Below are 12488 nucleotides of genomic sequence, written 5' to 3'. Positions count from 1 at the left end.
TAGTCTATGGCCCTCCGCAGCAGATTCTTTCCAGCTGATGCAGAAGGTCCGATGTCTTTAGAGAGGACTACAGAGATTGACCGATAGCAGAGGATTGCGGTTGAGATCAAAAAAACTCGAAAAAGTTACGCGACGCCTTCGAGGTCCCAAACCCTTGCCCTGACTTAAATGTGAAACCACTGTCGCGTTTGTGCGTGCATATTCGCTGCTTGTATTTTACAGTTAGCACGTGCTTAAACTTTATTGTTGGTGTTCAGACGCGTCAAAGTGCTCGAGCTTAATTGAATCCGCCTCTGCCTCCTGTCCTCTGCTTCACCCCCAGACCACAATACCTCCCTCGCGACCGTCATTCTCTTTTCGCGTCTACAGACATAATCTGGGCTAACAGCAAGCAAGAGACGAGATGTCGTTTGCTAAAAGAAGACCCGACTCCCGGCCGTCCAACACGCGCTACGCGTCGAGTTCTGGCCGCGGAGGCTCGCGTTTTTCGAGCAATACTAGAGTTGGAGGCAAAGGAAACAACGGCGGATTCAGCAGCCAGTCGAGTCAAATGTATTTTGGACAGTCGGCGCTGCCTACAGACGCGACGTCTACTATGGAGTCGTTCGATGCGTTGAAGCTGGAGGCTGAGATTGATCGGAAAATGGGGTTTGATCTATATGACATGGGTCCACCCAAAGTGGGATGGCTGATCAACATGCACAGCGTATGCTCTCCGGTAGTTTATACTGTTTCCATACATCTAACTTGTGCTTTTAGACATCTGTCCAAGAAGGTGAAGATACAGAGGGCGCCGCGGCCGTCAACTACTACTTTCTCGGTGAAGACGGCGAGAATTTCAAAGCTGTTTTGAGATTCGATCCTTACTTTTTGATCGGCTGCAAGGTAAGAGTGAGCTCTATAGATCTGACATGGAATCTTATCTGACAGTATGAATAGGGCGGTCGTGAGACCGACGTCGAGGAATACGTTCGACGAAAGTACGAGGGCTTAGTGAAGACCACGCAGCGCGTCGTGAAAGAAGATCTGAGCATGGTATGTAGCATCTCTCTCCGAAATATTACAATGAACACTAACCATTAATGAATCGACAGCCCAACCACATTGCCGGTTACAAAAGAACGTTTGTCAAAATCGTATTTGCAAATGTCAAGAATCTTCTGAACGTTCGCCGCGAGCTGCTCCCGCTAGCGGAAAAGAATCGGAAGATGCTTGACGCAATGGACGTATATGCGGATACAATGACGTGAGTGCTCCAGCTGTTCAGAAACTTTACGGCAATATATATGACGCTGACAACGTTAAAAGCGGCGGTATGGAACTCGACAACGAGTTCACTGAACTCTCCACGCAGACAAAGCCCTCGAAGGAAGTCGATGTCACCGATTTCATCACCGAAGTCAGGGAATACGACGTTCCTTATCATGTGCGAACCGCTATTGACGAAGGTATGAGTGACTTGAAATGGCAAAAGTCAAACACATACTAACACTAAGGTAGACATCCGAATTGGAAAATGGTACACCGTCGAAGCGGTTCACGGCGAGATCAAAATCACAGAGATGCCTGAGCGTCTGACGCGTCCGGATCCGATCGTGCTGGCGTTTGATATCGAAACAACCAAACTGCCACTTAAATTCCCTGATGTTCAGATTGACAAGATCATGATGATTTCTTACATGATCGACGGAATGGTGCGATGCGCATTTTTGACCTTCTGAGATTTGAAAGCACAATCTGACGATTGATTTATTTTTTAGGGATTTCTAATCACAAATCGAGAGATTGTATCTGAAGACATTGACGATTTCGAATATACACCAAAACCAGAGTACGAGGGCATTTTCACAATCTTCAACGAAAAAGACGAAAAGGCTCTTCTCGAGCGGTTCTTCTCCCATATCCAAGATGCCAGACCAACCGTCATCGTGACCTACAACGGAGATTTCTTTGACTGGCCGTTTGTCGAGGGACGTGCAAAGGTTCACGGGATTGATATGTACCGAGAGATCGGATTCCAAAAGGATAGCGAGGATGAGTACAAGTCCTCGTACTGCTGCCATATGGACGCGTTTAGATGGGTGAAGCGAGATTCATATCTGCCGCAGGGTAGTCAGGGCCTGAAGGCTGTCACGACGGCGAAGATGGGTTATGACCCCAAAGAGCTAGATCCAGAGTTGATGACAAGGTACGCACCAACTGCGCACTATTTCTTAAGAGTAGAACTAACAATCCTGTACAGATACGCGTCCGAGCATCCCCAAATTCTGTCAGAATACTCTGTTTCCGATGCCGTCGCAACTTACTATCTGTATATGAAATACGTCCACCCCTTCATTTTCTCGCTGTGCAATATTATCCCACTCAACCCAGACGAGGTTCTGCGGAAGGGCACAGGAACACTTTGCGAGATGCTGCTGATGGTCCAGGCGTACCAAGGCAACATTGTGCTACCAAACAAGCACAAAGAAGCCGATGAGAGATTTTATGAGGGCCATTTGCTCGAGAGTGAGACTTATGTCGGAGGACATGTTGAGAGTTTGGAGGCCGGTGTCTTCAGGAGTGACATCCCAACGAATTTTGATGTTGATCCAAAGACTATCGATAGGGTGAGTGTGCCATGGATTAAGATCTAAGGCGTATCCTAACATGTATTGTGTAGCTGCTGGATGAGTTGGATGATGCACTGAAGTTCACCATTGAGGTCGAATCAAAGAAAAAGCTAGAGGATGTGACCAACTATGATGAGGTATGTATGACTTCGTTAACTCTCCCGATGCACCGACTCACACACTTTCTAGATCCGCGAGCAAATTGCCTCCAAACTACAAGAGCTGAAAGAAACCCACAAACGCAAAGAGTGCCCTTTGATCTACCATCTTGACGTCTCCTCAATGTACCCCAACATCATGATCACAAACCGACTCCAGCCTGACTCGATGGTAACCGAAGCCGACTGCGCGACCTGCGACTTCAACCGGCCCGGCAAGAACTGCGACCGCAGACTGCCCTGGTCCTGGCGAGGCGAATTCTTCCCCGCAAAGAAGGACGAGTACAACATGATCCGCCGGACTTTGCAGGGCGAGAAGTTCCCGGGAAGATATCCCAATCAACCGCCGCGAGCGTTTGCCGATCTGCCAATGTCGGAGCAAAACGCGCTGGTCAAAAAGCGGCTGTCTGATTACTCGCGCAAGGTGTACCACAAAATCAAAGAGACAAAGACGATTGAGAAAGAGGCAATCATCTGTCAGCGCGAGAACCCGTTTTACGCCGACACCGTGCGCGATTTCCGCGACCGTCGGTATGAGTACAAGAACCAGCAAAAGCTGTGGAAGCGTAATCTTGAGAAAGTCGACAGGGGCGACGCGTTTGCGCGCGAAGAGGCAAAGAAGATGGTCATTCTTTACGACTCGCTGCAGCTCGCTCACAAGGTCATTCTCAACTCTTTCTACGGCTACGTCATGCGCAAGGGCTCGCGCTGGTACTCGATGGAGATGGCGGGTGTTACCTGTCTTACTGGCGCTACGATCATTCAGATGGCTCGCGCGCTTGTGGAGAAGATCGGACGGCCGCTCGAGCTTGATACTGATGGTATCTGGTGTATTCTGCCAAAGTCGTTCCCCGAGAACTTTCTGTTCAAGCTGAAAGACGGTGGAAAGGTTTTTATGTCTTATCCGTGCGCGATGCTCAATCATCTCGTGCACGACAAGTTTACCAACAACCAGTATCAGACGCTCGTGGATCCGGAAAAGTTCAAGTACGAAGTCAAGAGCGAGAACAGTATTTTCTTTGAAGTCGACGGACCTTACCGAGCAATGATCCTCCCGACCTCCAAGGAAGAAGACAAAAACCTCAAAAAGCGCTACGCAGTCTTCAACGACGACGGCTCGCTGGCCGAACTCAAGGGTTTCGAAGTCAAACGCCGAGGAGAACTTCGGCTAATCAAAATCTTCCAGTCGCAGATCTTCAAGGTTTTCCTCGACGGCTCATCGCTCGAGGAATGCTATGCGAGCGTCGCAAAGGTGTCTGATCGCTGGCTCGACGTGCTGGATTCAAAGGGCGTCACTCTCGCGGACGACGAACTTATCGACCTCATTTGCGAAAACAGAAGTATGTCGCGCGCACTCGAAGACTACGGCAGTCAGAAATCAACCTCGATCTCGACCGCAAAACGGCTGGCCGAGTTTCTGGGCGAACAAATGGTTAAAGACAAAGGTCTGAACTGCAAGTACATCATTTCCGAGAAACCGAAATCCGCGCCCGTGACCGAGCGCGCTATCCCGGTCGCAATCTTTTCAGCCGAGGAGTCGATCAAGAGTCATTTCCTGCGGCGCTGGCTCAAGGATCCGTCGCTGACCGAGTTCGACCCTCGTGATTTGATCGACTGGGGATATTACCGCGAGCGACTTGCGTCTGTGATTCAGAAGATCATCACGATCCCGGCCGCGTTGCAGAAAGTCCCCAATCCGGTTCCGCGCGTCGAACACCCAGACTGGCTGCACAAGCGCATCCAGCGCTTACAGAGCGGCAAGCAGACCTCCCTTGACGTCTTCAAGACCAAGCCGCTCGAGGACGTGACAAACAAAGCGCCTTTACAACCAATTTGCGACCTCGAAGATCTTACGCTCGTGACAGCAACCTCCGCCGCCGCCGTCTCGGCAGCGACAAAAGCCCGCGGCTCGGTAGCAAAAGTCGTTTCCAAGCGCAAGCAGAACCAAGTCAACGCAAAGAACGAGGACGACACCGAAGCGCTGTTCGCCTCGCTTCCGCTCGTGCAGCCAGATATTAACACCGACTACGTGGGCTGGCTGGGCTATATGAAGAAAAAGTGGAAGATCCAGCGGCAAGCGCGTGAGCGGCGGAAGCATCTGTTTGGCGACAGCACGGTGTCGCACCGTGCGAATGCGGGCGAGGTCACGAGCTTTTTGAAGAACCAGGCTGAGAAGCGGTATGGCAAGGAATGGCAGATCTTGCAAATAACCGAGTCTGAAACGCCTGGTGTGCTCAAGTGCTGGGTGATGATCACTGGACGGATCCAGAGCGTGACGATCAAAGTCGATCGCAAGGTCTACGTCGATTTCAAAGACGACGATTTCCCAGATCTCAAGGTGACCGACATGACGGTCGAGAAAGTCAACCGCACGCTTCCGAACGGAAGCAGTTCTCCGCGCCTGTTCAGGCTGACGATGAAAGACGAGTTCTACGCGGCCGAGTGCCAAAAAGTGACCAGCATATTCACGCACCAATCCGTCGCGGGCGTTTACGAAGGCCACATCGACAACGCCACCCGGTTCGTGCTCGATTTTGGAAACTCATGCCAGATCAACATGGAGAAAAAAGGCGTGCTCGGTAAGGGTCTCGAGTTTGGGTTTGAGGTCTCGTCGCTGGTCAAATGTCCCGCGAACCAAGAGTACCTGAACTCGGTCGCGCTCCGCGTCGTGTTTTTGTATCATGTGGTCTCCGGCGACCGTCAGATCTTTGCCATCTTCTCGTCCTTTGACGAGCAAGCGGACATCTTTGTCTACGAGTCCAGCTCGCGCCAGCAGCAACCTTTCCCCAATCTCGAGACCGTCTACAAGACCCAATTTGACGAAATGGCATCCCGACTACAAACCCAGTCTGCTGCCTTTAAACCGCCAGAGACGCTAAAGTTCAACGTCGACCAGCATTCGAGCCTCAAGCGGACCAAACGCGCCGTCTCTGCGCGGCTGCTCAAGCTCTACTCCGACAGCAGCAACCAGGCGGTTCTCGCGCTCATGAGTCCGCACGCGCGGGCTATCGAGCGGGATTTTGCGGTCGTGCGCGAGATGCCAGTGCTTCGGTTCGCGCCCTCGCAGGCCGATCTCTCGTTGCCGCCTCTGGGATGGCAGCTTCCGCTTGCGCGCCGGATCGTGCTGCACTTCCTTGGTCTGGGTGGGCGGATCGCAAAGATGACGGAGATGGCGCGGTACGCTAATATCCCGCTCGGAAACCTCAAGCCGGATGATACGCGGCTGGTGATTGACGTGCAGTACGCGCGCAAGTTGCAGGAAGCAGGCGTGATTCTGTGGTGGTCGCCTACGCCGTTTCCAGACCTTGGCGGGCGCGAAAAAGACCAGTCGCTGCTGATCACGGAGAACCTCGAGATGCCGGTGATCAACAACGCGAGCTCGTACGAGGACGTGTGTATCGACATCTCGGTGCAGAATCTCGTCATCAACACCGTTCTGACGTCGGCGCTGATCAACGAGATGGAAGGGACTGACAACAGCAGTACCGGCGCCGCAGGCGACGGCGCGAGTCTCTCGTTTATGGAGAACGCGTCGTCCGCGCCCGCGATCGCTGTCCTGCGCGACCTCGTCAAGCAGTGGTGGGAAGAAGCGTTGGCGCAGGACAAGCACGCGGACGAGATGGTAAATAACTTTGTGCTCTGGGTGTCGAGCGCCGAGTCGCACCTGTTTGACCCCGTGCTGCAGTACCACGTGCGGAATCTGTCGCGCAAGGCGTTTTTGCAGCTGCTGGCGGAGTTCAGAAGGGTGGGGTCGCAGGTTGTGCACGCGCAGCAGGATAAGCTGGTGATCAAGACGAGCAAGGCGGTGGTGGGCAACGCGTACTCTTACGCGCAGTATGTCGTGAAATCGATTTGCGCGAAACCGTTGTTCAATTTCCTCGAGCTCAAGATTACGCAGTACTGGGACTACCTGCTGTGGATGGACGACGTCAACTACGGTGGATTTGCGTGCACGGAGATTGCGAACGAGTCCGCGCTGCAGACGTACAGTTTGGTGATGAACTGGCACATCAAGAGTTTCCTGCCAGAGATGCTGCAGAACGAGTTCTCTGTCTGGGTCGAGGACTTTCTCGAGCTCATGCACACCGCAAAGACAAACGAGTTCAACCCCTCGGTCTCGAGCGGAACTCCGCGGGCGACGCAGCTGCGCGGGATCGGTCGCGGCGACGACGAGTTTTTCGCAAAGGGCACGATGCTATCGCTTCAGAAGCAGCTGAAAAAACGGATGACGCACCTCTTACGTCGCCAGATCGACGCCACGGCCTCGGAAGACGAGGTGGCGAGCGCGATTTACAAGTTCCCCACGCTTCCAGGCTCACACCTCAAACTAACAAACCCCACACTCGAACTCGTCAAGAGCTTGTGCGCGGTGTTCAGTCTGGTGCGGGAGCTAAACCTCGAGGTGCGCGTCGTGCGAAGAGATTTGCTGGCGTTATTCGAAGTCAAAGAGTTTAGCGACGCGGGCGTGTTCAAGAACCCGAGCACGTCGTTAAAACTCAGCCAGATCTGCACCTCGTGCTCGCTTGAATCCGAGCTTGATTTCTGCCGCGACGAGAAATTAATGCCTCTCGATCTCGACTCTTCTTCTGGCACCGAGCAGCAGCAGCAGCGCAATATCTCTTGGAGATGCAAACACTGCGCTCGCGACTTCAACCGGCTCGCGATCGAAGAGCGCATGATCAGCGACGTGATGTCGGTCGTGACGAGTTATCAGACGCAGGACCTGCGGTGCTCGAAATGCAAGCAGATCAAAGAGGATAACTTGTCAGAGTACTGCGTGTGTTCGGGAGAGTGGGAGCTTAGTATGTCGCCGGAGGAGATTAGGAAGCGGTTGAATGTGTATCGGAAGGTGGCGGAGTTTTATGGGTTACGGATGTTGGATAGTTTGATGAGGACGATTGTGACTTGATGTATTTTTATTGCATGATTTTTATCCACTTAATAGCATATTGATAGTATTTATATATAACTAGCGGGACTTAGATCTTTTCAAAAACAGGCATGGACTCGATCTGAAGATCAACCTCGATGGTCTGGCCGCCTTCAAACTCCTTCTCCCCCTCAAACTCCTTCCACTTACTCCCCACCGGCAAATACACCTTTCTAGTTTTGACCCCCGGAAACAGCACAGGACTGACAAGGTACTTGTATCCGTACATATACTCGTCCTCGATCTCCCACGCCTGCTTATCGTCCGGAAACTCGTAAAACAAAGTTCTCATGACTGGCGTGCCCTTTTCATGCGCCGCCGCCATCAGCTCGCGCGTATAATCCCGCAGCTTTTCGCGGATAAACATGTACTTCTTGCAAATCTCGTACACCTGCTCGCCATAACTCCACACTTCGTTGTCGGCGCCCGAGAGACAGGTCGCGCCGCCGGTGGTGCCGAGCTGCGGCTGCTGCGGGAAGCGGTCGCCGTGAAGACGCATGACGGGGCAGAACGCGCCCCATTGGAACCAGCGCACAAATAGTTCCTTGAATTTGTCGTCGGTGGGGTCGCCGCCGTGGAACCCGCCGATGTCGGTCGTCCACCACGGGATCCCGGCGATGCCCATGTTGAGTCCGGCGGCGAACTGATCGCGCAGGGAAGACCATGAGGATGCAATGTCGCCGGACCAGACGAGCGCACCGTAGCGCTGGCTGCCTGCCCATGCGCAGCGGAGGAGATTGACGATATTCGTTTGTCCCTCGCTTTCCTGACCTTCGTAAAATGCCCGAGCATAGTCGCGGGGGTAGATGTTACCCACGGACAGGTTACTCCCCAGGAAGTATCTATAATTATCAAAATCGTAGACGCTATACTCCGGCTCGGCTTCATCAAGCCAAAAGGTCTTGATCCCCTTTGCAAAGTAATTCTTTTTTGCCTTGTCCCAGACGTACTTGCGGGCGCCGGGGTTGGTCGCGTCGAAATGGACAGTGTTGCCCTGAAAATCCATGCCGATGCGGAAGCCGCGATCGGTGCGGATGAGGTAGCCGTTCTCGAGCATTTCGTCAAAGTTCTCGGATCGGTAGTCGACGGTGGGCCAGATGGAGACCATGAGCTCGATGTTTAGGCTTTTCAGTTCGTCAACCATGGCGTCTATACGGATGTTAGTCTGAATAGAACAGAAGAGTGTGATAATGAATAGCTTACCTGGATCAGGCCAGTACGTAGGATCAAACTTCCACTCTCCCTGCTTCGGCCAGTGAAAGAAATCAATGACGATAAGGTCGATAGGCAGGTTACGCTTCTTGTACTCGCGCGCGACCGTCAGCAGCTCGTCCTGGGTCTGGTACCTGAGCTTGCACTGCCAAAACCCGAGTCCGTACTCGGGCATCATTGGCACGGTGCCGGTGGCTTTTGCGTATGCCTCTTCGATCTCGGCGGGAGAGTCCCCGGCGACGACCCAGTAGTCGAGAGTGGTGGTCGAGTAGGCTTCGAACGACATTATGTTTTTGCCAAACACGGCGCGGCCCACGCCGGGGTTGTTCCATAAGAACCCGTAGCCGCGGGACGAGAGCGCAAAGGGAACGGACGCCTGCGAGTTTCGGTGCGCGAGCTCGATATCGAGACCCTTGAGATCAAGGTACGGCTGCTGGTACTGGCCCATACCGTAGATTTTCTCGTGGGGATCGAGAGACTCGAAGCGCAGGGTGAGATGGTAGTTTTCGGTACCCGGGATCGGTCTGAACTCGCGAGCGTCAACGCAAAGCGCCGAACACTTTGGATCCTGCACGTCGTTGCGGTTGCGGGCGTACTCTTCGAGTAGGATTTTGCCGGCGGAGTTGTAGACCATGAGTTTTCCGCGCGGGGAGATAGTAGCAGAGATTTTGCCGTTGGTGACAGTTCCGCCGGATGAAGAGACCTCAGCGGTGGCAGAGGTAGAAGAGGGAGGAAGAAGAGCCCAGTCATTGGAGGGTTCAGTCTGAGCCTGAGTCTTTGAGGAGCGGATGCGGAGGGCGTTTGCACCCCATGGCTCGATGGAGAGATGCTCAGCGTCGTGGCGGTAGATAAGTTTGTTGTCGGAGGAGGAGATCATTGCAATTGCGGTGGAGTCAGAGCACAGGATACAGAGCAGAAGAACAGAATGACAGAAGGAGGATGCGTAGACGTTAAATATGGGGAAATGGCGGGGAGACGGGGCGCGATGCCGGGGAGGATTCCGGCTAAAGTGGAGGAGACTTAATTTATTTGCAGGCAGGATTTATCCGGTGTCAGTTGACCGGGGAGCTGCATTAGATGAGAGGAGCGGAGAAGAGGAAGAAAAGAATAGAAGACGAAAACGAAGAAAAAGACGAGGAGGAGAAGAGGACGGTGAAGAGGAGAAGAAGAGGAGAAGAGAAGAGAGCAGAGAAAGAGAAGAGGCGGAGAACAGATATCCACCTCGACAATATTCTCACTCTTCAAGTATCAACACAACAACAACAACAACAATACAACAACAGTTCTCAATCTTATTCTCAACTCGTCCTCCTCATCATCTCTCCTCAACTCATCCTCAATCAAACTCATCTTCGACTCTCCTTAACCTCCTCCAGACCGTTATTCATATCAACATAAGCCGCAGCTCCTCCGACTCGGCAATCAAGTCGTCGGTAATCTCACCAACTCTGTGCTATTCTGTGTATCTGTTCACTGGATCTTCTGTGTTATGTTCTGTATTGTCAATAAAAATAGTGCTTTTAATAGTAAGTTAGAATACGAGAAGTAACTGCGCAGGGCAGCTCTTGTGTGCGACGTCAGGGAAATATGGTCTTGGTGCCTTCTGAGCAGTACTTCGCCATCCTATGGATATCCCTCCCTCCGTCGCCGCTGTCTTACACATCATAGGCGACTACTCTACTGATCAAGGTCGTGTGGTCATCAATAACGCCACCCACACCGTCCAGACTTGGGTCTATCGCACCTCTCACCCCGACTCTACAGCCGTTCCGTTATGGAAAGATCAGGATTCTTTCGACGATATGAGGTATTTGGTCAAAGAAAAATACAATAGCTCAGTAACTCGCGAGCCAGTTCAAGTTACTGTGGGGGACAGTCAACATCGATTGCGTCTACCTACTTTCGATAACGACTCTGACGCTTCTGAAATCCTGGCAACCGCAAAACAGCTCAACGTGGAGTCTGCTATTCGCTACATGAGCATTCTCGCGATCGATTATGACACCTTTGCATCTGCGGAGTTTCAGTTGCCAGACAGCATTCTTGAAGAGTTTGGATTCATTCAAATCAAAGATTCAGAGGACACGATTGCTGAGTATAATGAATCTATCCAAAACTGGTGGAAAAAGTATCAGTTCATGTTCTCAAGACATGTCAACTGCGAGCGCTTCGTCGCAACAAATTCTGGTACACCCGCTCAGACTATAGCCCGAGCCCCAAAGGATGACGGTGCGATTACCAAGAACTTCTCTCTAGATGAGAATGACGAGGGTGCACTGCTTGGTTTCTTGTTCACTCCGTGTCTTAATTTCAAGACCGATGGCGACAGTCGTCTCCACGGTTATTTAGGTCGACCAAACCAGGAATTCGCCCTATTCAAGTCAGGCTTGAAGAATTTGTGAAGTGGGTTTGCTTGTCCTGCAAGAGTCTCTATTGTTTGTTGCTGCAGTCATTTGTTTGCTATTTTGTGCTGATTCAAGGAGCTCCAGTTCTTCGTTACATCATTCATTATCAATTATCGCGACTATAGGAAACAAATAGCGTCAGCTGTTGAACAGCAGTCTACTCATACAGAATGCAGAACTAGACTCCACCACCACCACCTCCTCCTCCCTCTTCTGAAAACACCTCTAAACCCTCCTTTGAAAGCCGACGTATTCTCACAAACAAATCCCAGCTCACTCTATTGAGTCCAGCAAAACTAGTCAATGATCGCGACCCTCGACCCCGAATGGGATTCTACTAGCGGTCAAATACTCCTGTCTACTATTTAGATACAGTTGAGAAGTCTACGTTTATTTTTTTTTCTTTGGGGTTTTTTACAATACGGATCCGCTCCACGCGCGCCCTTCTCTTCTGTCAGTTACCATTACAGAAAACAGTAACCCCGCCTACTGCCAGGAACAGTCCACAGACACATCCACAGCACAGACAGGAAAGACAGAACAGAACGAGCGCGCGCGAAGCGGCGGGTGCCAGGACCGGGAAGAATGCGTTACGCATACTCTTGACCACGAGTGATCAAGAGTTATGTGGGACTCTGCGACTCTCTCGATGTCGCCATACCCACTAAGACCCGACTTCAACCCAGAGCAGTTCATGACCTGCCCCCGTATTGATGGTTTTGTCAATGTTGTCGCATGATCCGCTCGTCTTGTCGAGACAAAGACGGTTGGTCGCGCGGACTCTCTCCACGACCGTCGCCTAACTCCATGCGACGGCGCAGCATACCAGCCGCATATGTGTCGAGACGCGAACAACGTAGACGTTTTGAATCCGGATGAGTAACCTGGCTAGAAGAACCTTATCGGATTGACCGCCCTGACCAACCGCGCCAGACTAACTTGATCTCGGCGCTGAAGGGGCGGCCACGCAGAGTACCGAGCCGGCAAAGGAGACACAGTGTCTCCCTGAGCATGAGCATGCTCACTCGGTACTTGCGCTGTTGCGGAAGGTGTCAGGCTCTAGAGATGCTGCGGTGCCGCCACGACGTGTCCTCCCACGTCAGCTCAAGAGCTGTGTGGCTCTCGCACATAGCTCAAGAAATGTGGCGGCCCCTAGAGTCGACTGACTTCT

General features: G+C 52.2%; 3 protein-coding genes across 3 annotated transcripts; 2 read left to right on the top strand and 1 right to left on the bottom strand.

Moving 5' to 3' along the window:
- Positions 1-321: 321 nt before the first annotated feature.
- BZA70DRAFT_86937 (uncharacterized protein) lies at positions 322-7714 on the top strand. The gene is made up of 10 exons (XM_064915493.1): positions 322-706; positions 760-885; positions 940-1035; positions 1095-1246; positions 1309-1448; positions 1501-1694; positions 1761-2188; positions 2243-2609; positions 2663-2749; positions 2802-7714. The coding sequence occupies exons 1-10, from the start codon at positions 404-406 to the stop codon at positions 7677-7679; spliced, it is 6771 nt and encodes a 2256-aa protein (XP_064765954.1). The 5' UTR covers positions 322-403; the 3' UTR covers positions 7680-7714.
- Positions 7715-7726: 12 nt separating this feature from the next.
- On the bottom strand, positions 7727-9874 carry BZA70DRAFT_260826 (glycoside hydrolase family 31 protein). The gene is made up of 2 exons (XM_064910886.1): positions 8904-9874; positions 7727-8849 (listed from the first exon to the last, which is right to left on the bottom strand). Exons 1-2 carry the CDS (start codon positions 9787-9789, stop codon positions 7750-7752), a joined length of 1986 nt encoding a protein of 661 aa, XP_064765953.1. The 5' UTR covers positions 9790-9874; the 3' UTR covers positions 7727-7749.
- A 663-nt stretch (positions 9875-10537) lies between these two features.
- On the top strand, positions 10538-11314 carry BZA70DRAFT_291727 (uncharacterized protein; the record flags this gene model as incomplete). Its single annotated transcript, XM_064914325.1, has 1 exon — positions 10538-11314. The coding sequence occupies one exon, from the start codon at positions 10538-10540 to the stop codon at positions 11312-11314; it is 777 nt and encodes a 258-aa protein (XP_064765952.1).
- Positions 11315-12488: the final 1174 nt, after the last annotated feature.

The sequence above is a fragment of the Myxozyma melibiosi genome, assembly GCF_037950935.1.
Source record: "Myxozyma melibiosi strain Phaff 52-87 chromosome Unknown BZA70scaffold_14, whole genome shotgun sequence".
Classification (NCBI taxonomy): Eukaryota; Fungi; Ascomycota; class Lipomycetes; order Lipomycetales; family Lipomycetaceae; genus Myxozyma; species Myxozyma melibiosi.
Note: the sequence above shows the minus strand (reverse complement) of the source record. Positions and strands in the feature narration are given on the sequence as shown.